This window comes from Callorhinchus milii, unplaced genomic scaffold (assembly GCF_018977255.1).
Source record: "Callorhinchus milii isolate IMCB2004 unplaced genomic scaffold, IMCB_Cmil_1.0 Scaffold2, whole genome shotgun sequence".
Classification (NCBI taxonomy): Eukaryota; Metazoa; Chordata; class Chondrichthyes; order Chimaeriformes; family Callorhinchidae; genus Callorhinchus; species Callorhinchus milii.
This window is the reverse complement of record NW_024704743.1, coordinates 117,191,762-117,218,427: the sequence shown is the minus strand read 5'-3', so window position 1 is coordinate 117,218,427 and position 26,666 is coordinate 117,191,762. Positions and strand designations below refer to the sequence as shown.

Sequence of the window (26,666 nt, the reverse complement as noted above, 5' to 3'; positions counted from 1 at the left end):
TCATCCAGAGTTGGTCTAGGCTGTTGAACATAGCACACGCAGGAGTTTAAGTTGAGCAGAGAGTTTATATTCTCCCCAGGTGGGATCAGCCACGGCAGACGTAACCTGAACAAATTGTTGTACATTCCCTTCTTAACCCGGCTTGCGATTCCATTAAGCAGCCGACACGTGAAACAGAAACAGTAGAGCTTTATTTCTCAAACCACTTGTAACCTTTCTCATTCCGTGCAATTTCTGCCGCTCTTTCAACTGCACGCTTGCTATGAACAGAACCCAAGTTTGGATGTAGGAAGCCCTCTCAGGAGGTGACCTCATTAGCAGCGAAACCATATGGATCCCCAATACTCCAATTGCATTTGTTTCCTGTGTTTCCCTTGTCCCAAAGGAGAATTTTACAAGCAGTATTCACTATAGCCCTGTTCATAAGTGTGTGTGTGTGTACTTAAAACGTCTTCTAGCTGCAAAGTCTTAACATCGTACATAATAATTTAGGCACTCATTTGTCAGAGGAATCTTTTCATTCTTAAATAGCTTTGGTTTTCTGAGCCGTAGTCATGCTCACACATATCAGACAATGTACACAGATATCAGGAACTTGGTTATGATGCAGTTGTCAGCTTGCCTCAGTCTGCAGCATTCTCATAACAACAACAACTTGCATTTATATAACGCCCTTCACGTGGGGTAGCATCCCAGAGCGCTTGACCCTGGTGGAGTCAGAAACCTCTGAGTTTGGGGGTACAAGCCCTACATTAGAGCTTTGAGCTCATATATTTTAGACTGATCTGCAGTGTAGAGGGAGCTCTGTATTATAGGACGGAGTATCCACAGATGAGACATTAAAACTGAGGCCCCGTCTGTCTGTTCAGATGGACGTTAAAGATCTCATGCCACTATTCAAAAAGAGAAGGAAGTTTTTTGGGTGTCCTGTCCTGGCCGTGAATCCCCCAATACAGAATTAATCATTCGTTTCATGACTTTGTGAGATATAGAAAACAAATAATAAATTGGTAATTTTAATCCACGACTGTTTGTGGGACACTGCTGTAAGCAAATCACTACTGCGTTTCTCCTACAAAACATGCAGTCAATTCAGGTTACAATGTATTCTTTAAAGCGCTTTGAGACATCTCGAAGATGTGATAAGGTGTTATATGAAATACAAGGATTATTATATTGCTGAGCATAAATTGTCAGCTGCAGTCACTGCACTTTACAGTAACTGCACTTTACAGTAAATCCTGTGAAGAGTTTTCAAGCGTTGACTTCATAAGACATGATGTCATATATTTAGATACTTATAAGAATGGCCATTGACTGGTTCAGTGATGGCCTTTTTAGATTTAGTGCCCTGACAGGCTCATTCACTAACGGTCTGCTGCAGTTTAAGAAGCAGCTGATCTGGTCCTTGGTACCAAATAAGATCAGAATTCTTGAGCTCAGGCAGAATCCAGCAGGTCCCACAGTGATCGCTCCTGATTCCCTGCTATCAACAAACACGATATGGACCAGTCCAGCGCTTTGGGACTTCCTCCCGACGTGAAAGGCGCTCTGTAAATGTAATTCTGTTGTTGTTGTTGCATAGACAATTATGATAATAATCCTTGCATTTGATCTTGCGTCTTATCACATCTTCGCAACGTCCCAAAGCGCTTCACACAATATACTGTAAAGTGAATTGACTGTATATTTTGTGGATGAAACATGGCAGCCAATTGAGCGCAGCAGCATCCCACAAACAGTCGTGGATTGTGTGACTAAATTATTATTATTATTATTTTTTTTGAATGGATTATTACCCCCGGAAAAGCGATCCACCAATTGACTAACAACCGAGTTCCTACTTACTGCTAGGTAAACAGAGGCATGTGGAGTAAGGAAAGTTGCCCAACGTTTCGCCCTGCCCAGGAATCGAACACAGGTCATCTCGCTTGCGAGGCGAGTGCTCTAATCACTAAGTTATGGAAAACACAAAGATCTGGCCTAATTTTTAGCAGATCCAAGCACGATAACACCAAAAGCACTTGCAGCAGATATAGCCCCGCACTTGCCAACATCTGCCGCTTGCTTTATTATTAATCCCAATGCTCTCCAGTGCGTTACCTGGGCAGTGGTCTCCATCAGCAATGCTAAATGGTTTTGATGGGTTTAGGAAATGAAAAGGCTTGGTCTTATTTCAGCATGTGTCCAGATGGTGAGCTGAAATTATATTGGTCCCTGTGCACCAAAGGCATTACAGACTGATCGAAGGGCCATTTTTCCAACAAGCTCATCAATATGATGGCAATAAAAATAACATTGCCTGGGTCACCTTGAGGTTGGTGGACTGTTAAGCACTCCGGGACACTAGCCCGTGTGAAGAGCATTATATAAGTGCAAGTTGTTGTTGTTGTCATCGTTGTGCTTGTGTTATCCTTGTCTTGCCTAAATCAGCTAAATCCTGATCCAGATGGATCCACAGTATTCCAGGGTCCTGTTGATGGCTCAACAGAAGGACAGATGTATCACTGGAAGGCTGAATGATATCTGCTCAGTGAGTGAATGAAATCAATATCTCTCTGATACTGAAATCTTCTCTCCGTGCATGTTAGCCTTGCACAGCTCATGCCTAATGGATCAAAAATTACTCTGTCCTGTTTGTGCTTCATGGATTTTATGTGGATATTATTATGTTATGTTATATAAAACTGTGCTTCTAAACTTTCTTTTACAAAAAAGGCAGAGAACAAAGGAAACTACAAGTTGAGCAACCAAACTAAGATGCTAAATTTATTTATATAAATGTTTTTATTTTTTTAAAAAGCAGTTATCAGAACAATATATAAGGAAGTTGAGGAGGAACTTCATTTTACAAATACTAGTGAGAATTTGGACCTCGATGCAGGAAGCTGTGATTGAAGCAAAATTCATCAGTGTATTTAAGAGAAAACTGAATGCATGCAGGGCAGGAGTGAGAAGGAAATAGATGCATACATGAGCGAGTATGGGAGTGGGGATTAGTTCTGGAGGCTTGTGTAGTACATAAACATTGAGATGGCTATTTGGGCTGAATGGTCTGTTTCTGTGCTATGTACAGTATTACAGTATTTAAACAAAAGTACACAAGAAACAAGTCTTTGTAAAAAAACAACAACATGAAAATTCTCACTGCTTTTTCTTTTTGATAGTTACCTTTCTGGGTCACATAGACACAGACGTCTCCTCCATCCCCATTCTTTCATCAAATGTCACCTTGGAATTTCCCTCTCCATTTGCACTAAAATGAGATACAAACAGTACAAAGGGCTCTCTTTGAACTCAGAACCTGACGTAAAGTTTAAACGCCATTTCCGAGTATTGTGTGTTTTTCTGCAGATGAGCTCACATGAACAATGACTCGCCCGCCTTTAGTTTCTTCATATAATTAACAAGACGTGTTACTTCAGACAAACCGTTCAGGGCTAAATGATTTGTTCAATTTTATTATTTCTTATTGGAATCTGTGGATTAAAACAAGCTGCCGTTTCTTTGAGCATGAACAATAAATACCAGTCTATGTGAGGTCGCCTTCCAAGACTTTTAAACTTTTGCAACTGGATTTTCTCCAAAGCATTATGAAAGTTCAGTTCATGTCGAAGGCAGTATTTGGAGCTCAGTTTGCTGAAGAAACTTGCCAAATATCAGGACATATTCACCCAACAAAACATCCATCACATGGGGCAAAACATGCAACATGAATACATGATGAAGGCAGCTCATCATGGAATTCTAGAGGCCACTCAACCCATCAACAACAAACAATGACAACTTGCCTTTAAACAGAGTCCTTCATGTAGCATAATGTCTCAGAACGCTTTATAGGGTCGTCAATAGATGACGAGCCAGGGGATGGGGGAGGTGGCAATAGGCACGTTTGAAGGAGTAGGAATTGTGGGGTCCTGTAGCTCAGTGGTTAGAGCACTCGCCTCTCAAGCGAGAGACCTGGATTCGATTCACGGCAGGGCGAAACCTTGGGCAAGTTTCCTTACTCCACACGCCTGATAATAATTCCTCAAGAAAAAAAAACAATAATAAATTGGTCATTTCAATCCACAACTGTTTGTGGGATTTTCTCCATATTTAATCTCACTCTCCTGTTTGCTCCCCATAACCTCTAATAGTCTTCCTCTCCTTATGTCCGACCCTTTGAAAAATAATCTCTGGACTCGTCAATGATCTGTGGCAGAGAATTTCACATTCCAACCATAATCTGTGTAATGAAAGTGTTTCCAGCCTCCCCTTTCATGCTATTTGTGATTTATGTCCCGCTGACATAATGACATAATATTAAAATTCAATTGTTAAAACATTGAATGGATTAATGTGGCTAATAGCTCATGTTTTTCTTTGGTCAGGCATGTGGCTGACACACCTGCACAAGTGCATGCACGTACACACACACACACAAACACACACACAGTAATCCATCACTGTGTTTAAGAGTATCCAAAACAAGACTGAGAGTTCCACATGTGCATGCTACGTATGCAAGATGAATTTGCCTCATCTGGAATGGAGTGCTCATTCTCTCCTGAAGGGACATGTCCTGCTTACCTAATTCCAGAAAGTATTAGGTACAATTTTTTTGTGGTCAGCTGGTGGCTGACGCATGCGGAAACCCATTACCATACTTAAGAGTATCCAAATCAAACTGAGAGTTCCACGCATCCCATCTATACATGGAAATTCCAGAGATATTTGTTTGAATGGAATGCTCACTCTCTCCCTGCCTCCTACTTACCCAATTCCAGTATTAGGTACAGATTGGCAAGAGCCAAGGCTTGGGGGTCCCAAGTTGTTCGTTGGGGTCTAACCAGCTAAAACCGCATAGCTTGTGGAGTCTTGCAGCTTATATGGAGACCTCTAGAGTATCGCCTTGCCTTAGAGCGAGATGACCTGGGTTTGATTCCTGGGCAGGGCGAAACATAGGTAAGTTTCCTTACTCCACAGGCCTCTGTTAACCTAGCAGTAAGTAGAAACCCTGTTGTTAGTCAATTGGCAGATCACTTTTCTGGGGGTAATAATCCCTTCAATATAAATTCATAAATAATTTGATCACTCAATCCACGACTGTTTGCAGGACACTGCTGTGCGCAATTGGCTGCCGCGTTTTGCACGAAAATATACACTCAATTCACTTTATGGTAGCTTCTGTGAAGCGCTTTGAGATGCCTCACCGATGTGATAAGGTGCTATATCAAATGCAAGAATTATTATTATTATTAATTACAGTAGCTGAAAGTCCATCAGGCAATTTTAATGCCTGCAAACTATACTAGCCTCAATAACTCAAACTATTTGATTTTACAGTCAGATTCGTTAGGGTGCAGAGGAGGAGGGGGAGGGTGTGATTGTTTTTTTTTGTCAGAATTACTGATTTAAGACGGTATACGGAGATGCAAAGTTGCAGCTGCAAAGGGGAGCTGCAAACTAAAACCCCGGCACCCTGCCACAGGCCTTTAACAAGTTCCAGATGTTCCTAAGAGCTGAAATGGTGATATTGCTGCTCAGCAAAAAACACAATAACAGAGGCAGATTAGGCTGCACATACAAAGCCATCACAGTTCCAAGTACAACAGGCATCTGCACAATGTGCGGCTATTCAGCTGGAGCGTAAAGCGCATCCTGTGTGAGCAGCATTGATGTGCCGACAAGACTGCATTGCAAACAAGACCTAAGTTTTGGCCAGTTACTCATTGCCTGGCCTTCCCGTTTGAGTATCTTGCAGCAGTCATGTCCCTGAAGGTTTATAGAGCACAGAATGTTGTGTTGTGTGCATATTATTGTCTCCGGTATCTCCAGCCCAGAGCAATGAGCATTTAGAAACTTTGCTTGAAACTTTTTTTTAAAAAAATGTCATCACTGTGGAAGACAAATCCTTTTTTTTGTTAATTTGGGGGGAGTTTTTTTAACAATATTTTGCACCCTTCATGAAAAAAAGCAAAGGGAGCGTGAAGGTACAGATACATTTTGTTCAGGCAATGACTGTATTTTAGTGGGGTGTTTTATTGCAGTGAGGAAGTCATGGGATTTCTACATTGAGCAAATTCTTTCTATTGGATGTGCACATCTGTTGTTGAGCAACCCGACTGCTAAGAATTCAGAAGAAACACAGATCACGGTATCAGCATTTTGCTGAGTGCAGCACAGATTACAGTTTCAGCATAATCTGTTACCCTAACTGATTGGATTGCTGTGGGGAGATGGGCACAGGTTAGAGGATGCTAAAACGAGCACTGACCACAGATGTAGGGCAGCTCAGAGATGTGGCAGTGATCTAGTGCTCGTTCCTTATAATAATAATAATAATAATAATCCTTGCATTTGATATAGGGCTTTTCACATCGGGAGGATGTCCCAAAGCGCTTCACAGAACATACTGTAAAGTGAATTGACTGTATATTTGTGGGCGAACGTGGCAGCCAATTGCGCACAGCAATGTCCCACAAACAGTCGTAGATTGAAATTGACCAATTTAATTATTGTTTTTGGTTTTGGAGGGATTATTATTAGGCATGTGGAGTAAGGAAACTTGCCCAAGGTTTCGCCCTGCCTGGAATTGAACTCAGGTCTCTCGCTTGCAAAGCGAGTGCTCTAACCACTGAGCTACAGGGCTCCACTTATTCCGTCTCTCCTACTCCACCAGCAGCCTTTGGCTGCAATGCCCTTGCTTTTCGTACCTCTCTTCCAAAATCCCTTTATCTCATAACTTCTTGTCCTATTTTCAAAGCTTTCTCTTTTTTGTATGTGTGAGAGGGAAAAATGCATCTCTTTGAACCATGCGTGCCTTTTGGTCAGTTCCCTGTCGTACCTGGTGATCCCTGTCATTCTTGTGTGAAGCGCTTTGAGATGTTCATCCTATATGAAAAGTGCTCTCTATATAATATTGTAACATGGACCCACCCCACCCACACCCCAAGCCAGGCAGATAATGGACACATTTAGAGACTCTCACGACAACATAGGTTTAATCTAAGGTGGGGGTTATGGCAGAACAGGAACACAATGGAGGAGGGGTGCAGGCACCTGGACTCAGGCACAGTGCCTACCACCACCCCTTTTACAGATCGCCACACTCTCCTTCACCCCCAGTTCTAACCATTAACTAACCTCGGGTCAGCCATCCGGTCTTAGCCCCATATCAGGGTCTCCACCCATCTCAGCCCGGCCCCAGCACCAAAAAAGAGATGAGGTATCGGCACTTCCTTAAAAAGGCATAGGAGATTCCAGCCCTCGAGTCTTCCTGCCCCGAAGCGCTCGTGCCTGCTACAATATGTAGTGCTTTTCACGTAAGCGTATTCATTATATAAAAAAATTGGTCATTCACTTTGTGGCTGTTTGAGGGACATCACTGTGCGCAAATTGGCTGCCGTTCACAGTCACTTCATTTTACAGTAAACTCCTGTGAAGCGCTTTGAGACGTCTTGCCAAAGTGAAAAGCGCTATATGAAATGCCAGAATTATTATTACTATTATTCTGATGTACGTGCACAAGTTGTTGTAAATGAACTGTTCATGTAAGGGAAAATAATCCGCCAGTGGGAATTACTATAAAAGACACACCAAATAGAATAACAGGCTATTGAGTTATAATCCTAGTAGGTGGTATTTCAATCTGCCCGTGTATATGAGCTGGTAATAAAGTTCTTACACCGAGCTTAGGTGATGCAGCTGTTCATTCTGGGCCAGACAGGCTACGTTATAAGCCAAACATTCACTTAATAACATTAAATACCTGATTCTAACCTTTTCGAAAAGCCTGATTGTGGCAACTCAATGCATTTCATACAGTATAGCCAGCCCACGCAGGTCAGAGAGAAGGTCTGCTTCTTCTCTGGTAGCTCTTAATGTTTTGGGAAATGGCGATCTGGATTCTGTTATTTTAAACTGACACCAGCTGCTTTGTTGATGGGAGATAATGTATGAATCACCTCCAATAACAGCACGGAGAGAAACAGCGAGCATGGCTCCGACCTACCTCTCATTCCACATTGCTAAAGTAAGTCGGCCAGGGGAACAGCTGTACACCGTCACTCTACTTCACCAGCTTTGCTTCAAAGAGAATCAGAATCAGCCTGAACGCCCCCTTTTACTTTTTTCATCATCAAGACAATCATTACATTGGACACTCTCTTAGACTTTGGGAAAAGAGATGAGCAGAATTATGAAGCGCGCAAATGAAGCTCTTCATGTTTTCCATTATCAAATACCACTGAAATGAATAAAGTACTTAAATGTCTCAACAGCATCGTCTGAAATCACTAGCAATTATTCACTGGAATATAGTAAATGCGATAAATCAATTGGGATTGGTGTACAGTATAGCTTTATTTACCTTAATAACAACAATAATAATCTTTGCATTTGATATAGCGCTTTGAGACGTCTAGAAGACGTGAAAAGACGTCTTCTAGACATCTCAAAGCGCTTCACAGAATAGACTGTAAGTGAATTGACTGTTTATTTGTGGGCGAAACGTGGCAGCCAATTGCACACAGCAGTTTCCCACAAACAGTCGTGGATTGAAATGATCAATTTATTATTTTTTTGAGGGATTATTATTAGGCGTGTGGAGTAAGGAAACTTGCCCGAGGTTTCGCCCTGCGGGAATTGAACCCAGGTCTCTCGCTTGCAAAGCGAGTGCTCTAACCACTGAGCTACAGGATTCCACCAGTGCTGGCAAGAGCAATCAAGCTTCTGCTCGTCAGCTTTGAGCCATTGTGTAAGGTTCTACAAGGGTAACATTTCCAATGTGCCTCAAAGCAATATTTGCGGTAAATTTTGCCATTGTTTCTTAACCCTATCATCCTTTTACTTGACCAGCGCCAACATTCCTGATTAAAGACTGAAGCTTCTGGCTCCGACCTGCATTGCTAAAGTACGGTGGGCTCCCAGCCTCCCCTTTCTCACAGCTGCTCCTCCTGGTCAGCTGGCTGCTTGCCAATGGAGGAATATGCTCAGGAAGCTGACATTGTGCAGTCGCTTTCCTGATGTGTTCTCCTGGACATGGTCCTCACTCCAAAGAACGGGATTTCCCTTATTGTCATTGCGTCAATTTATCCACATTTTTTTTTCATTGAAAAAAAGCCTTGAGGGATACATACCAGTTGCATGTGTTCAGACTGGAACTGTGGAGGGTCAGTGCCTGAAGTTCAGTTTGCAACAAAGTCTTCTAGCGTGTTGGTTAGCATGCTTGCCTCGCAAGTGAGAGGACCCAGGTTTGATTCCTCAGCGGGGCAAAATGTTAGGTAACTTTCCGTATACCCACGTCTAGCAGTAAGTAGGAATCCGGTTGTTAGTCGATCGACGGATCGCTTTTCCAGGGTTAATAATCCCTTCAAAAAAATAACTAAATAATAATAATTATTTGGTCATTCAATCCACAACTGGAGTCCTGTAGTTTAGTGGTTAAAGCACTCGCCTTGCAAGCAAGACACCTGGGTTCAATTCCAGGCAGGGCGAAACCCTGGGCAAGTTTCCTCACTCCACACGCCTAATAATAATCCCTCCAAAAGAAAAGAGTAATAAATTGGTCATTTTCAATCCACGATTGTTTGTGGGACACTGCTGTGCGCAATTGGCTGCCGTGTTTCACCCACAAATATACTGTCAATTCACTTTACAGCATATTCTGTAAAGCGCTTTGAGACGTCGAGAAGACGTGAAAGGCGCTATATCAAATGCAAGGATTATTATTATTATTAACTGTTTGTGGGACACTGATGTGTACGATTGGCTGCTGCATTTGCCCCCATATACAGTCAATTAATTCACTTTACAGTATATTCTGTGAAGCGCTTTGAGACGTTATTATGAAAGTATGAATGAGACTAGTATCACAATTTTTGCTGTCATCAAAGAACAATGTTGAAAGACAAGTGGGACATGGATTGAATCCACTTAAGGCTTCAAGTATGACAAGTTCTATTGAATTGAATGCTTCTTAAATTGGAACGCTTTGTTAAAATTAATAATTATTATTTTTACAGTTACCAGTTATTATTATTGGATTCTTGGGTTTTTATCAGGCAGCAACTGACTCAGAGGAGCAGCTGTGTGGGATGGTAGGAATGGGTGGGAAGGAGTTCAGGAGAAGCCAGGTGAAAATAAGGAGCTCTTTATTCAGAAATGCTGGGGTTAGTTAAGGTAATGAGAAGAAATTTGCAAGTGTTTGTTAAAGCTTACTGTTCTTTGTGCTAATTAATTCAATTATTGGGTCAAAAAAACAAGACTGCAACTTTTATCCTTTTGTGTTATCATGAAAGTATCAACAATTTGCCATTGCCATTTATTTATTATGAATAAAGAGTTTTCTTAGAAATTATTACATTCTCTGGATCCCAGTGAACGTTGGAGACAGTCGCTTCCTCTTGAAACTCCACCTTGTGCACAAAAGTTTCAGGTCAACAGATAACATAAATACTGGAGTCCAACATGCAGCTTGAATGTAGAAATTCCTGCAGTGCCCTCTCTCTCTGCTTTCAAAACTCATCTGAAGACCTATCTCTTTGAACGCTTCTCTTATCTCCTTCCCAGCTCAGGCTCCCCACTGCAATGTTTGTAAATCCAAAACACAGTTTAGATTCACTGGTTCCTATATTTGAACCTTACACTTCCACAGTCTGCCCAGTCACTGTCCCAGAATCTTTTTATACTTGCTTGCTTCTCATTGTCAATGTCCAATTGCCAATTAAGTCATTAAGCAATATGCAGCACACACTATTTATAATTTGTAATGGGCTTTGAGTCATTCTTCATACTTGAAAGATGTTATGTATGTGCAAATTGTTGTTGTTAACCTTGAAGCCAGATCAGACAATCAGGTTGCAGATTAGATCCTAATATCCACTTTGAAGCAACTGCGCATCTAATTTAAAGTTCTGTGTGTTTCAGAGTTATGTTTAGAAGCCTATATGTGAAAAGTTCACCACATGACCCATTTGTAAAATCAATCAGAGGGTTTCAGGGGAGGATTTGGGTGGGGTTTATGTATGTTATTTTTTGCTTAATGTAATAATAATAATCTTTGTATATTATATAACACCTTATCATGTCTTCGAGACGTCTCAAAGTGCTTCACGGAATATACAGTACAGTGACAGACGGCAACAACAATAACTTGCACTATTAGCGGGCGGGCCTTCTGCCACTCTGCCACACCCTCTGGAACTCCATCACAAAGTCCCTCTGCCTCGCCCCCTCCCTTGCCTCCTTCACGACCCATCTCAAGACCCTCCTCTTCGACTGTGCTTTCAATCTCCCTGCTTCCCCCCCCGCCCTCCACCCTCCCCGATGCCGACCCCCAGCTCGGGTCCGAAACTCTGTCTGTCCAGCGCCTTGGGTCATCTTCCTAATGTGAAAGGTGCTATACAAATGTAATTTTGTTGTTGTTGTTGTACTTATATAGCACCCTCCACGCCAATTGTGCACAGCAGTGTTCTACAAACAGTTGTGGATTGACTGTACAGTAATACTGAATGTACAGTAATAATAGTTGCCTTTCCTATCATAAGATGGCTGTTCACGCAATGTGGATTTGTTTATAGTATAGAAGCTGCTACCTTCACAGCATCCACACTCTTAGGTAGCAAACAGTGTAACCTGCTGTCAAGGAATATCCAAGAACAACAACAACAACTAGGATTTATATAGCGTTCTCCACGCCAGACGTTGTCTCTGAGCACTTCACAGTAAGGAATTCTGGGTCCGAGACAGGGGGAGGGGGAGGAAGGTGACCAAAGGCATGGTCGAAAAGAAAGGTCTTCAGAAGGGACCTGAAAGTAGGAAGAGAGGGAACGAGGCAAAGGGAGTGAGGAAGGGAATTCTAGAGCCTCGGGGCATAGTGGCTGAAGGCACGGCCGCCGAGGTGGAGCGGAGGACTCGGGGTACGAGGAGGAGGCCAGACCCAGAGGATCGAAGGCAATGGGTGCTGTTTTGAGGAGAGAGGAGGTCAGAGAGGTAGGGGTTTGCAGAGGATTGGAGGGATTTGAATACAAGGGTGAGGATCTTGAAATCGAAGAAGACCAAACCACTTGCTAATCTCACTGGTAGAAACCATTACCCCCAGAAAGAGATCTGCCAATTGACTAATGACTGGGTTCCTACTTACCGCTAGGTAAACAAAGGCATTTGGAGTGAGGAGTAAGGAATCTTGCCTCAGGTTTCGCCCTGTATGAAATCGAATTGGGCCCTCTCGCTTGTGAAGCGAGCATGCTAACCATTACACCTTAATCCAATGTACAGTACTCAACAATTGTACTATATATGGTAACTTTACTGTAGAGTACCTAACCATATGTTGCATATATAGGTTAGTGTACCTGACAGCGTATGCTGTACTTCCGCATTAAAAAAAGTTAGATGATCAATTGCAAACTGGTTGGACTGTTAAAATGTTTTTTTGAACCACTCTGATGTAGGGTCTTTCATGTGGGTGAATGTCTCAGAGGGTAAATCTTGGAACAGTATGCTGAGGAACCATAATGCAGAACAGGCCATCCTAGACCTTGTTTTGTGTAACGAAACAGGGCTAGTCAGTAATATATTTATTAAGGCTCCTCTAGGGCAGAGTGATCATAGAATTTAGTATTAAGTTAGAGAGCGATGTAGTCAAATCCGAAGCAAGGGTCTTAAATTTAAATAAAGCTAACTTTGCAGGTATGAGGGAAGAATTAGCTAAAATAGGCTGGGGAATTAGATTAATGGATATGACAATAGACCAACAATGGCAAACGTTTAAAAATGTAGTGCAAAACTCTCAGCGGTCATATATTCCCTTGAGGAATAAGAGTACCACAGGGAAAGCAGTTCATCCGTGGCTAACTAGAGCAGTTAGAGAATGTATAAAACTAAAAGAAAAGGTCTATAAAACTGCCTAAAAGAGTAGCAAACCTGAGGACTGGGAGTGTTTTAGGGACCAACAAAGGAAAACCAAAAAGCTCATTAAGAGTGAGAAAATGGATTATGAGGGCAAGCTAGCTAGGAACATTAAGACAGATTGTAAGAGTTTTTATAAATACATTAAGAGGAATAGGTTAGCAAAAGTAAATGTGAGTCCATTACAGGCAGAGACAGGAGGAATTATAATGGGGGATAAGGATATGGCAGAGTCCCTAAATAAATACTTTGCTTCTGTCTTCACGTTAGAAGACACAAGAAGTCTACCAGAAATAGAGATGAACCAAGGGGCTAATGATAGGGAGCAACTTAGGGAAATTTACATTAGCAAAGAACTGGTGCTAGGGAAATTGTTGACATTAAAAAGTGATAAGTCCCCTGGACCTGATGGTTTGCATCCTAGGGTTTTAAAAGAAGTAGCTCATGAGATAGTGGAGGCCTTGTGTCTGATCTTCCAAAATTCTTTGGATTCTGGAATAGTTCCCATTGATTGGAAGATCGCAAACGTCACACCACTATTTAAGAAGGGTGGGAGAGAAAAGATGGGGAATTATAGACCAGTTAGTCTGACATTGGTGGTAGGGAAAATTCTAGAATCCTTAATTAAGGATGTCGTAGTGCGATACTTAGAGGATCACAATATGATTAGACAGAGTCAACATGGCTTTGCAAAAGGGAAGTCATGCTTAACAAATCTTTTAGATTTTTTTGAGGGCATATCAAGTAGATTAGATGAGGGGGAATCAGTGGATGTAGTATATTTAGATTTCCAAAAGGCATCTGATAAGGTGCTGCATAAAAGGTTGATCCACAAGATTAGGGCCTATGGAATTAAGGGGAATATATTAGCATGGATTGAAGAATGGCTAACGGGAAAAAACAAAGAGTAGGGATAAAAGGGTCCTTCTCAGATTGGCGGAATGTGACTAGTGGAGTGCCACAAGGATCAGTGCTTGGGCCTCAACTATTTACAATCTACATCAACGACCTAGATGAGGACATCAAACTTAATATATCCAAATTCACGGATGACACTAAACTAGGAGGGAGAGTAAATACCGAGGATGACATTAAAATAATGCAACGAGATATAGATAGGCGAGGTGAGTGAGTAAATAGGTGGCAGATGAAGTATAATGTAGGGAAGTGTGAAGTCATCCACCTAGGTGGCAAAAACAGTAGAGCAGATTATTTTTTAGAAGGGGAGAGACTAGATAGTGTTAGCGTTCAGAGGGACTTGAGTGTCCTTGTAGACCAGTCACAAAAAGTTAGTTTGCAGGTACAGCAAGCAATTAGGAAGGCTAACGGTATGTTGGCATTTGTTACAAAAGGGTTAGAATATAAGAGTAGGGAAGTTGTGCTGCAACTGTATAGGGCCCAGGTGAGACCACACCTACAGTGCAGTTTTGGTCTATTTAAGAAAGGATGTACTCGCCTTGGAGGGGGTACAGCGTAGATTCACTAGGTTGGTACCAGGGAGGAGGGGGATGAGTTATGAGGATAGGTTAAGCAATTTAGGCCTATATTCTCTAGAATATAGAAGAATGAGAGGTGATCTTTTAGAAACCTATAAGATTATTAAAGGGCACGACAGAATAGATAGTGGGAGACTTTTTCCCCTGGTTGGAGAAACTATAACCAGGGGTCACAGTCTTAAACTTAGGGGGAAGAGTTGAGGAAAAACTTCTTCATTCAGAGGATAGTGAATTTTTGGAATTCTCTACCCCAAACGGCTGTAGATGCTCAGTCCTTGAATATATTCGAGACTGAAATTGATAGGTTTCTTGTGGATAAAGGGATTAAGGGGATATGGGGATAAGGCGGGTAGGTGGAGTTGGAATAGATCAGCCATGATCTTATTGAATGGCGGGGCAGGCTAGAGGGGCCGAATGGCCTACTGCTGCTCCTAATTCTTATGTTCTTATGTTCTTATGCTTTGCGCAAAAAAACAAAAATTGCACAGTTTTACCGCTTGATGGTTGTTTAGCACAGAAGAAAAACAGCTGGGTTGAATTCTAGTTCATTCATTTAGATTGGAGTTCAACATCAATTAAGAGTGTTGAAGAATTCAATTAGGGTTATTGCAGATTAAAAGTACAGGGTCACGAAGCCCCTTTTGATAAGATATACAAAATCTAATAAGTTGACATTTTCGGTGAATAATGTGGCCTAATGTTACCATGTATTATTTATACTCTTGATGCCTTTCAGTAACAATAATAAAAACAAGAACTTACACAGTGCCTTTCATACATGATAGACATCTTGATGTGTTTCACAGTGTCAATGGGCATGCAACGAGAGGAAAGGAAGTAGGGTAATTCAGGGGGCTCTAAGCAAAGGGACAGGAAAACAGGCAGGCAAGAAACTCTTTAAGGTGCGAGAGAAAGAAAAAGGGGTTTTGAGCGAGATTTGCAGAGAGCAAGACATAATGGCTAAAGGCTCAGTTACCGCCAGAGGTGGACGAGGAAAGAACATGGGCAGGAGATTAAGGAGGAGCTTGCAGAGGAATCATTTGTATTTCTTCTAAATGCCCCTTAACTTCTCATCTGTGGGTGGATCTGTCCAGGCTGGTCTTCCTCTGTGCTGTGCAACTACTTGTTTGTGGGATGTTGCTGTGCACAATTGCTGTAGTGTTCGCTTAGAAAATTCCACAGTCCCTAGACTTTACTGAGAATCCTGTGAAGTGCTTTGAGACATCCTCATGACGTGAATGGCGTGATATCAATAATTTTATTTTTACTTGATAAAAGTCTATGTGCAGGTCACTTTATTAATGGGGTCCGGCACAATGGTTTATTAAAGGTCGCTGGTGCCTGAGCGCCGTTGTGCTTGTGGTACACTTCGCTTGGCCCAGGATTGCTGAGTCGTACGATGGGAGGATTAACTCCGAACAAAAGATTTATGTTTATTTTCCATCTTATCAGTTCATCACCTGAATGGAGTATTCAGACAGGGACGGAAAGGAAAAGACATGTAAGAGTTTTTGAGAAGCATGGGATCAGATAAGCAGAAACCATTTCTTTTGTGGAAAGCTGAGCCCCAGATACGGGGGTCCGAGTTGAACAACAACAACTTGCATTTGCCGCGTAGCATCCCGTATCGCTTGGATGTGGTGGTCTGAATAGATATGAGGGTCTGAGCTGAGACCCAGATGTAGGGGGAAGGGGGAGGTCCAAGCCATTAATGCAGGAACCCTATCAGCCAGCTTTCTCGACGAAGAAATATCTCACAAAACGATTGAATTAACGTGCAACCTAAGCAGATCTGCGAGAAAATGTCTCTGAGTCACTTTCCCGAACAACCCAGCATGCGTCCGTCTCCAGAACAATAAACACCGGTAACGCTTACCTGGCAAACGGTTAGTGGCACCGTTCTTTTGGCAGCATTTCGGTAAAGTGCCCACCTTCGTACTTACATCAACAATAACAACCTGCATTTATATAGCGCCCCTCGCACAGGGCAGAGTCCCAAATCGTTTGATAGTGGAGGGGGCACGACGCCGAGTCGGGGGAAGGGGAAGATGACCACAGACACGGTCAAACAGGTAGGTTTTCAGGCATAATCTGAAGATGGGGAAGGATGGGGCAAGGCAGAGGGATAGAGGAAGAGTGTTCCAGAGTTTTGGGGCATAGTGGCTGAAAGCGTGGCGACTGATGATGTAACGGACGGCACTAGAAACGTTCAGGAGGCCGGAGCCAGTCGAACGGAGGCAGCGGGTAGTGGGTGGGAGAGTTAGCAGGTCTCCACCTCCCTCCTCTCGACTCGGCATTAAGCTCTGCCACTGCTAAGCGCTTCGAGACACTGCACGCATGAAGGGCACTATATAAATGCAAGTTGTTGTTGTTGGAGAGGTTCCGTGTATGGCTGCAGGCGTAACTCAGACTCGTGTCACAGACACGCTTCACTTTGGCCTTCAAGTTGCAGTATGAACAGTAGGAAATAAACCTCACGTGTCAACAGTCTCTGAATGAGCCCATTGAAACTGATTGAAGAGATAAGCGTCATTTTACTTGTTGCCTTGATTCTTTTTTTTGTGTGTGGTGTTTGAGCTGTTCACAGGCCCCGAGCTGTGTCTTTTTGTGCTTCATTTCTCAGCGATAGGAATCTACATGCTGGCTGGTTCTCACCGTGAAAATTGAGCGCAGCTGCCAGTACGCTGACATGAGTTTGTTTTGAACAAGCTGTAATAGCTTAATTATGTTATAATAATAATCCTTGATATAGCAATATAATATAATTCGATATAGCACCTTATCAGGTCTTCAAGACATTTCAAAGCACTTCACAGAATATACTGTAAATTGAATTGACTGTACATTTTGTGGGCAAAACGGGGCAGCCAATTACGCACAGCAATTCTGTTTATTAAGAGAACGATAACACAGGAGCCTGTGGTTATCTTGTGGGTGCGGAGGTGGTGGGGGGGGCAGGAGGACGGATGCAGGTTTCCCATCAGGTGTGCTACTGGGCGAATTAACATTCATTCTCCGCCAGGCAAGGAATCGGAAACCAGGCAGAAATGTAGCTTTCAGCTAAATTTCTGACACTCTTGAATCGCCAAAATTCATCCCACGTTAAATTGGGGGGATTGATTTTCCCGCATTCATTATTTGGGGACCAAATCCACCACGGTCAGGAGTTAATATGGAGTCCTGTAGCTCAGTGGTTAGAGCACTCGCCTTGCAAGCGAGACACCTGGGTTCAATTCCAGGCAGGGCGAAACCTTGGGCAAGTTTCCTTACTCCACACGCCTAATAATAATCCCTCCAAAACAAAACAAAATAATAAATTGGTCATTTTCAATCCACGACTGTTTGTGGGACACTGCAGTGCGCAATTGGCTGCCGCATTTCGCCCACAAATATACAGTCAATTCACTTTACAGTCTATTCTGTGAGGTGCTTTGAGACGTTTAGAAGACGTGAAAAGCGCTATATCAAATGCAAGGATTATTATTATTAGTAATGTTAATAATGATAATAAGAATAATAATCCTTACATTTGATTTAGCACCTTTCATATCAGGAGAACATCTTTGCAGGATATATATATAACAATGACAATCACGCCCAGTGATGTCTCAGTCTCTTTACACTGAGGGAGCGCTATATTGTTGGAGGTGCCACCTTTCAGATGGAACATTAAACCAAGGTGCTATTCAGGTGGACATTAAAGATCCCATGTGCTATGGAAAAGAGAAGGGAATTTCTCCTGGCGTCGTGGCCATCAATCCCTCAGATACAATTGGTCATCAGCTACATGGATATTTGTACACAGTTGTACAATTTGTGTACAATCGGTCTGCCACGCTTTCTATTTCTCCATTTCTAAAGTGTGTTTAATCCTCTTTCAAAAGCTATCCTGGGCTCCTTGTGGATGGTGTGGAACGGTGCAGTGCTGTATTAGCTGGCACAGCAGATGAGTGTTACACTGGCCTGAAGCCACTTTCATATTGTTGAGCCAAATATGTGGTGTGAAAGAGGAGGCAGTGGCACATTTTCCAACTCTCCCTGGGGCTGTTCCTTCCTTGCAAAATATGCTTTTCCGAAGATTTTCCCTGTAAACAGAGAGGGGAACAATCAGATTTTCCCCTTGATAATGATAGCTTTTCCCCTCAAAAGTGACAGTACCCTACAGTACCCCCCCACCACCAAGCTAGCAGGTGGTCTGACGCTGAGTCAGGATTTGCTAGTTCTCGAGTTGGGAAAGCCGGCTGTGTTGCCTCCAGACACTGGCTTGACTGCGGAGACAAAACAGGAATGTGAAAGTATTATAGCTCTCAAACACACTATCCACATGTTGGGTGCTTTATAAATCCAAGTTGTTGTTGCGTGGACCTCTCTTAGCTGTGGGAAAGATTGTACATCAACAATAATAATCCTTGCATTTGATATAGAGCGTCTTCAAGATGTCCCAAGATGCTTCGTAGGATATGCTGTGAAGTGAATTGACTGTATTCTCTTTACTGGGCAAAACACGGCAGCCAATTGCACAAGCAGTGGCCAACAAATAGTCGTGGATTGAGTGACCGAATTGTTTATTTATTTTCAAAGGGATTATTACACCCGAAAAAGCGATTCGCCAACCGACTAACAACCGAGTTCTTGCTTACCACTAACTAAACAGAGACATGTGGAGTAAGGAAACTTTCCTAAGGATTTACCTTGCCGGGGAATTGAACCCAGGTCCTCTCGCTTACGAGGCAAGCGCTCTAACCACTACGCTACAGGACTCCCATCAAGTGCCCTGCGCTCACATGGAGTGAAAATGATTTGTTAATCCATGTCTCTTTTGTGCAATCAACACAGCGTACAATGAATGAAAACAAACCATGCTGTTTTTGGCAGTTTTGCATTGCCATCTGTCCAATAAACTGGCCCATGATTGTTTTTCTACATCAAAAAAATTACAGTGAACGTGGTTCATAGGAATCAGAAAAGGAAAAATAAACCCTTGAACCCTGAGAGAAATTATTCAAGTCACTGAGCAGAGGTCCAGCATGTGATTACTTATGTGTAATGGACTGGATAACCTCCTCTGGCTCCTATACTTAAATAATCATTATGTTTGATAAAGCAACTTATCACGGCATTGCAATATCTCAAAGCTCTCGGCAGGATTTACTGTAACATGTAGTGACTGTGTATTTTATAGGTCAATGCAGCAGCCAATTTGCTCACAGAAATGTCTCACAAACGGCAATGAATTGAATGACCAATTTTATCTGGGGGATTGTTGGGCAGGACGCCGGGAGAAACTCCCATCTCTTTTTGAGTACTTCCAAGTGTGTGGATTGTGTGCAAGTGCAATCTGCGGACTTAACCCTTCAGGTAAAGCTCAAGACGTCATCATGGTCTGATTCTAACCCATCTTATCGGCTTTACTCATTAATTAATGCTGTTGGTCACTTTAGGTTTAATTTACCATTATGGAGGAATGTAATCAATTTCACCAATGACTTAGCTCCCAGAACTTTGTCCTGGTTAGTGATTCTTTTTTGTCAGTCACGTGTCTAACACATGCGGGAACCCTCGTGCTTAAGAGTACCCAAATCAAATTGAGAATTCCATGCATCCCACCTACACATGGAAATCAGGAGTCCTGTAACTCAATGGTTAGAGCCCTCACCTCACAAGCGAGAGACCTGGGTCCAATTACCGGTAGGGCGAAACCTTGGGCAAGTTTCCTTGCTCCACACGCCTGAAAATAATCCTCAAGAAAAAANTAATAATAATCAAATTAGTCACCTCAATCCACGACTGTTTGTGGGACACTGCTGTGTGCAATTGGCTGCTGTGTTTCGCGCACAAATATAGAGTCAATTTACTTTACAGTATATTCTGTGAAGTGCTTTGAGACGTCTAGAAGATGTGATAAGGCGCTATATCAAATGCAAGGATTATTATTATTTTAAATTATAAAGATAGATTGTTGGAATGAATGCTCCGCCACTGTCAAGCGCTCTGGGACACTATACCCTGAGTGAGAGGCACCATATAAATGCAAGTTGTTGTTGTTGTTGCTTGCTCCATTCAGTGTGAGGCACAGGTCAGCCTGCGTTAGGGACAGCTGGTAGCTTCAGTGGGAAGGGTTAGTTAAAAATACCTTTTTAAGCCTTTGTTAAAGAAGTGCTGGTTCTGGACATTTCACTTTTATCTTTCTGTTCTGGAGTTTTGAATAGGTTTCGAATTGCAATAGATGCTCACTTCAATAGTTCTCAATTCAATGACAATTGTTTTCCACGGAATATTGCCTAGTGCATTCAGCATTACTCTTGTGCCAGATGCTTCCTACTTGTGTTTTGTTTTATAAACGTTAATTGACGGGTTGCTGCACTTACAGTGATCAGGTCAGGACAATTCCTTTCCAGAAATCATCAGTCATTCCTTTGAAATGGGCATTCGCTTCATGTTACAATAATTTCAGATGACTTTGAAATGTTGACTGCTACGCAAAGGAAACATAGGAACTGCTGGTTAAAAAAGAACATGGAAAAAAATCCTTTTTTTTACATTTTTACCATTTGTTTCACTTTTATTAACCCTCCTTCTTTTCAAAATATAGCTTTTTTTAAAAAAAACTTTCCACTGACCAGCGATAAGACAAACTTTGAGCAATGATTAGACAAGTTTTGAGAGAAGATTTTAAATTTGATTGAATAAAGTAAACCTAGAGCAATATTTTAGGATTCAGCAAGACAGTAGAAGAACAGGACGTAGGTTTAGCTTTGTAAAGGACAATTTCAGGACAGGTACCAGGAATTTTTTCTTTACCCTGAGGGTGATTATTGGCTGTAACAGGCTATAATAATAATAAAATCTTTATGTTTGGTATAATGTCTTTCATGTTGGGAGGACGACCTAAAGTGCTTCACAGGGTTTACTGTAAAGTGTAGTGACTGCTTGGTTTGTTGGCAAACGTGGTTGAGGCTAGGATGCTGGACTCATTTTTTTTAAAGAAATCTTGATGCTGTAAAGGGGGAACAATAGCGGGCTGTTCTGGAGGCATGAAATCAGGTGAGCTGAAGGGCCTCCCAAACCGATTTTATGATCTTCTGTTATATATATGCTGCACATCTTTTGCAGAACTTCTTCATGAAGTGACATGACATTACTGGCCACAGCTCCGGCTGTGACAACAACAACAACAGCAGCTTGCCTTTACATAGCGCCCTTCAAGCAGGTCAGCGTCTCGGAGCACTTAACAGTGGCAGAGCACCATGCTGAGCCAGGGGAGAGGGAGTTGGCCGTAAGCACAGTTGAAGAGGAAGGTATTTGCGATCTAAAAGAGGGGAAGTTGGGGGCAAAGTGGGGGAAAGAGTTCCAAAGCTTCGGGTCATAGTGGCTGAAAGTGCAGTCGCCGATGGTGGAGTAGAGGGGATGAGCAGAGGGCAGAAACAACATGCCAATACTGCAAACAAGGATGCTTTTTCATCAGTAGATCTACATTGACGCAGTGACACAGGGCAGATAAAATGTGGTATTCTCCGCTCAGCAAACCCTAGGTGAGGCAGAGCCCATCGGTTCTTTTAAAGGCGAGATGGACAGCTGCGCAGAGGCCAGGAATATTAAAGGGAATGGGGTTTGAACAGGAGAGCGGAGATTAGATAGATTGATTATAGAGAAAAATAGCAGCGCAAACTGGATGGGACGAACAACCTGTTTCTGTGAAGTACAGCATTTAATAATAGTTCTTGCATTTGATTTAACGCCTCATCACGTCATTGAGATGTGTTCCAAAACGCTTCATGGGACATATTGCAAACATTCCACAATTCTACACTGCTACGTTTGTGAGTTAAAGGGGTACAGAGAAAAATCGGAGAAATGGGATTTAAAGAATCAATAAACTGACAGAACAGGCTCAGTGGCTGGACAGTCTTCTTATCCTCATATTCCAAGGAATCTTGTTGAATATGACGTGTTTTAATGAAGTACTTGGCACTGGGAGCACATTCTACATTTACTTTCACTACTTCTCTGATCTTTCGAAGCACTGTTCAGTGGAGCAATATTTTTATAGCCCGTCGTGTTTATGAGTTATCTAGAATACAGTGCTTTGTGTGTGTGTGAGTGTGTGTACAAATCTCCACACTCAATGAATGGCACAGTGTCACCCCCCTGTGCCAACTTGCAGTGGCAAAAGCTCATTTTGTTGTTTTCTATCACTTGACGCACACCAGATGTGTGCGTGTGGACGTCAAACGCCTGAGCTGGGACAAGATGTGTTTTTGAACTGCAGTTGTCCTGGGTTGTGAGCGCGCACAGCAAGGGTGAGAATATTTTTCTCCCCTCTGCATCTGCTTTCCTTTTGCTATTAAATTAATAGAAGATTAATAAAGATTAATTAACTTGGCTCCGTGAGGTTGTGGGATCAAACCTCGCATCAGAAGTGCAGCTCAAAGTCTAGGCTGACATTCCACTATAGCATTGGGAAAGCCCTCAGCTTGATTGGAGGTGCTGCCGACCATTCCGGGCTTTTTACTCTACATGAGCTGCCACCCCCTGATCACCTCTTCGATATCCCTCTATTCCCTTCTCCCTTGTGTATGTATTAAGTTTCTTCTTAAATAAGTTGATGCTATTTACTTCAACCACAGCTTCCGGCAGTGAGTTCCACATTCCCACCACCCTCTGCATGAACAAATTCCACCTAAACTCTATTTTAGATCCGCTACTGGCTATCTTACATTTATGCCAACTATTGTTTTTGCAAATAACTATATAATAGCAATGATTAAAATGAGAGTTTATTGGACTTATGGAAAAACTGTGGCAGATTTCATTTAGAAAATGTAGCTGCTCTGGGTTTTGACACAGCGGAGACTGCATGTGTGATGTGTTTTCCTTACTAAACTTTATTTTCTGTAGTTAGTCATAATCTGACTGAACGCACATCACAAGCCAAGCCAAGAATATCAATATTCCAAGATTTATAATGCAGTTTCTGTTTTTACTCTCGAAATAGGTCAAAAGGTTGCAGCGTTCAGATATTTTTTATATGATGTAAACTCCTGTGGACTGCAGGCTTATAAGCGCGTATTGATTTGACTGCTGGTGCACTGAAAGTTTATTTAACAAAACTCAATTTATGGACCGGTAGCTTTAGCAGTGGAAGGTTACATCCCCAGGTTCAAGCTTCACTCTTGAGTAACATTCAAACTTCCATTATTCCCAGTGGAGCAGTTTCACCAGTTGTTTAGTGAACTTACAACATGAAACTTTCCCTCGACCCCCGTCCCCCTATTTCCCACAAAGATATTCATTCTGGGTGACCCAGGAGCCAAATTGAGTGGGAACAAATCACTCTTAGACACTACACAAAATGACTTAAGAATGGAAGGCTCTGGGTTTAGTCTGTCCATTCAACCGTCTCCCGTTCACCCCCTCCCCACACCCCCAGCTCCAATTCCCAGCCAGAATTGTCAAGCATTTTGGGACATCATCTAGACGTGATAGAGTCTGATATGACATGATAGATCTAGAGTCCTGTAGCTCAGTGGTTAGAGCACTCGCTTTGCAAGTGAGAGACCTGAGTTCAATTCCTGGCAGGGCGAAACCTTGGGCAAGTTTCCTTACTCCACACACCTAATAATAATCCCTCCAAAACCAAAAACAATAATAAATTGGTCATTTTCAATCTACGACTGTTTGTGGGACATTGCTGTGCGCAATTGGCTGCCGCGTTCGCCCACAAATATACAGTCAATTCACTTTACAGTGTGTTCTGTGAAGCGCTTTGGGATGACCTCCCGACGTGAAAAGCACCATATCAAATGCAAGGATTATTATTATTATTATTATTATAAGCAATGCTCTAATCGATACTCTACAGGACAGGATTTGTAAAGTCCTGTAGCTCAGTGGTTAGAGCACTCGCCTCGGAAGCGAGTGGACCTGGGTTCGATTCCCAGCAGGGTGAAACGTTAGGCAAGTTTCCTTACTCTACACGTTTCTGTTTACCTATCAGTTAGTAGGAACCCGGTTGATAGTCATAGAATCATAGAATTATACAGCACAGAGGGAGGCCATTCAGCCCATCGTGTCTGTGCTGGCTCTTTGAAAAGAGTTATCCAATTCAATCTCAATCTCCCGCTTTCTCTCCATAGCCTTGCAAACTTTTCTTCCCCAAATAATGATCTACTTCTCTCTTAAAAGTTGTTATCAAATTGGCTTCCACCACCCTTTCAGGCAATGCATTCCAGCTCAAAACAACTCACTCTGTGAAAAAAATTCTCGTTACCTCCCCTCCTTCTTTTAACAACTATTTTAAATTGGTGTCCTCGGGTTATCGACCAACCCATCAGTGGAAATAGTTTCTCTTTGTTCACCCTATGGAAATGCCTCATAATTTTGAAAATTTCTATTAAATCTCCTCTTAGCCTTATCTGCTCCAAGGAGAATAATCCCAGATTCTCTCACCTCTCCTGATAACTGAAGTCCCTCATTCCTGGTACCATCCTGGTAAATCTCCTTTGCACCCTCTCCAATGGCTTGACATTCTTCCTAAAGTGTGGTGCCCAGAACTGAACACAGTACTCTAGCTGAGGCATGACCAGTGTTTTATACAGGTTCATCATAACTTCCTGACTTTTGTATTCTATACCCTGATTTATAAAGCCTAATATTCTGTATGCTTTTATCCAGTCGATTGGTGGATCGCATTCTGGGGGTAATACTTTCTTAAAAAAAATTATTTGCTGACTCAATCCACAACACTTCTGTGCTCAACTGGCTGCCGCTTTTCGCCCCAAAATATACAGTCAATTTACTTTGCAGTATATTCTGTGAAGCGCTTTGAGAGGCTGCAAAGACGTGATAAGGCGCTATATCAATTGCAAGGATTATTCTTATTATAAGCACTATACAATTTCGTTAAAAAAGTAAAAGGAGACAGACTTTTCACACACCGATTCAGTACCTACACAATGGATACAGATTTTTTGACATAGCTGCTCCCTAATTGTACAACAAGAACAATAACAAAAGATTGAAGCAGAGGTGGTAACTTTTCTCTTTTGTTGCGATAAATTTGAGGTGCTACCTTTAAGTGCTCTGAGACGCCGTCCGGCGTGGAGGGCACTATATAAATCCAAGTTGTTATTGTTGTTGTGTTTTTATTACAATAATCGTATTAATATTTTGTGATAATAATATTTTGTAATAATATTTTGTAATAATAATATTTTGTAATAATAATATTTTGTAATAATAATATTTTGTAATAATAATATTTTGCAGAAATAATATTTTATAATAATAATCTGTGAATTTGATATAATATCTTTTGCTTTTTTATTTAATAATAATAATCCTTGCGTTTTATATAACACCTTTCAAGTCAGAAGGGTGTCTCAAAGCGCATCACAGGATTTACTGTTGAGTGTAGTGACTGTGTATTTGTAGCTATGCGAGGCAGCCAATGTGTACATAGCAAATTACATGCTTCTGTCATTGAGTCTAACAGATCGTCATTTGTCATTGTGTTATATTTTGTCATGTAATATTATTGATAAACAAATGTCTTGCCCTAAAGCAAGTTAAGCTGCACACTAAATTATTGCTCTGCATTTGTCAGTGTTTGACAAGTGTTCTGAATTGAACGTGTGTCTTTTGTATTATGTGTTGCCACAGAAATGCCTGGAGACACGTTGAACAAAGGACAGTTGCAGGAGAACTGCAATGAGAGTTGCAATGGCTTTATAAAGAGATTCACTTCTCAGTTTGTACCTTTCAAATTAACAAACTATTTTCATCTGAAATTGTTGTTGATCTATAAGGAAGTGACCTAAGAACTGATTATCTGCATTAATGGAGACTGGCCTCCATTGTGGAGAAGCAAACAGTGTGGATAATTGGATGTTAGAGTTAATGCTGTCATTCACCAGTCCCACTAACTGGGATACCAGTTTTTCTCAGTGTATTTATTCATACAGTCACATGAGAATGACCAGCTTTGTCAGCCTGTCTCAGTTCTGGCCTCTGAGTCAGAAGGTTGTGGGTTGAAGCCCCACATCAGAACTTTGAACTCACAGTCCAGGCTGACAGTTTAACACAGTACTGGGGATCGCTGCACTATTGGATGTGCTGTCCTTTGTATGAGATGTTAAAACCGAGTTTCCATCTGCCTGTTCAGTTGCACATCAAAGATATCACGCCAACTGTTTAAAAAGAGATGGGCATTTCTCCTCGTGTCTTAGCTAAAACCCCCCCAACTTACTTCCAACCTACAGAGCCATCAAACATAGG

The 26,666-nt window shown here is 41.9% G+C and overlaps 1 protein-coding gene and 1 non-coding gene across 2 annotated transcripts in view; both read left to right on the top strand.

Annotated features, from left to right (window-relative positions):
- Positions 1–16,438: 16,438 nt before the first annotated feature.
- Positions 16,439–26,666, top strand: part of LOC103181103 (piezo-type mechanosensitive ion channel component 2) — a 196,219-nt gene continuing 185,991 nt past the window's right edge. Inside the window, 2 exon segments of the mRNA XM_042331691.1 lie at positions 16,439–16,462; positions 22,466–22,496. Of these exon segments, the coding sequence (XP_042187625.1) occupies positions 16,439–16,462; positions 22,466–22,496 (55 nt within the window).
- On the top strand, positions 24,267–24,339 carry trnap-cgg. Its single transcript has one exon. It is a non-coding gene; the product is annotated as a tRNA-Pro (tRNA).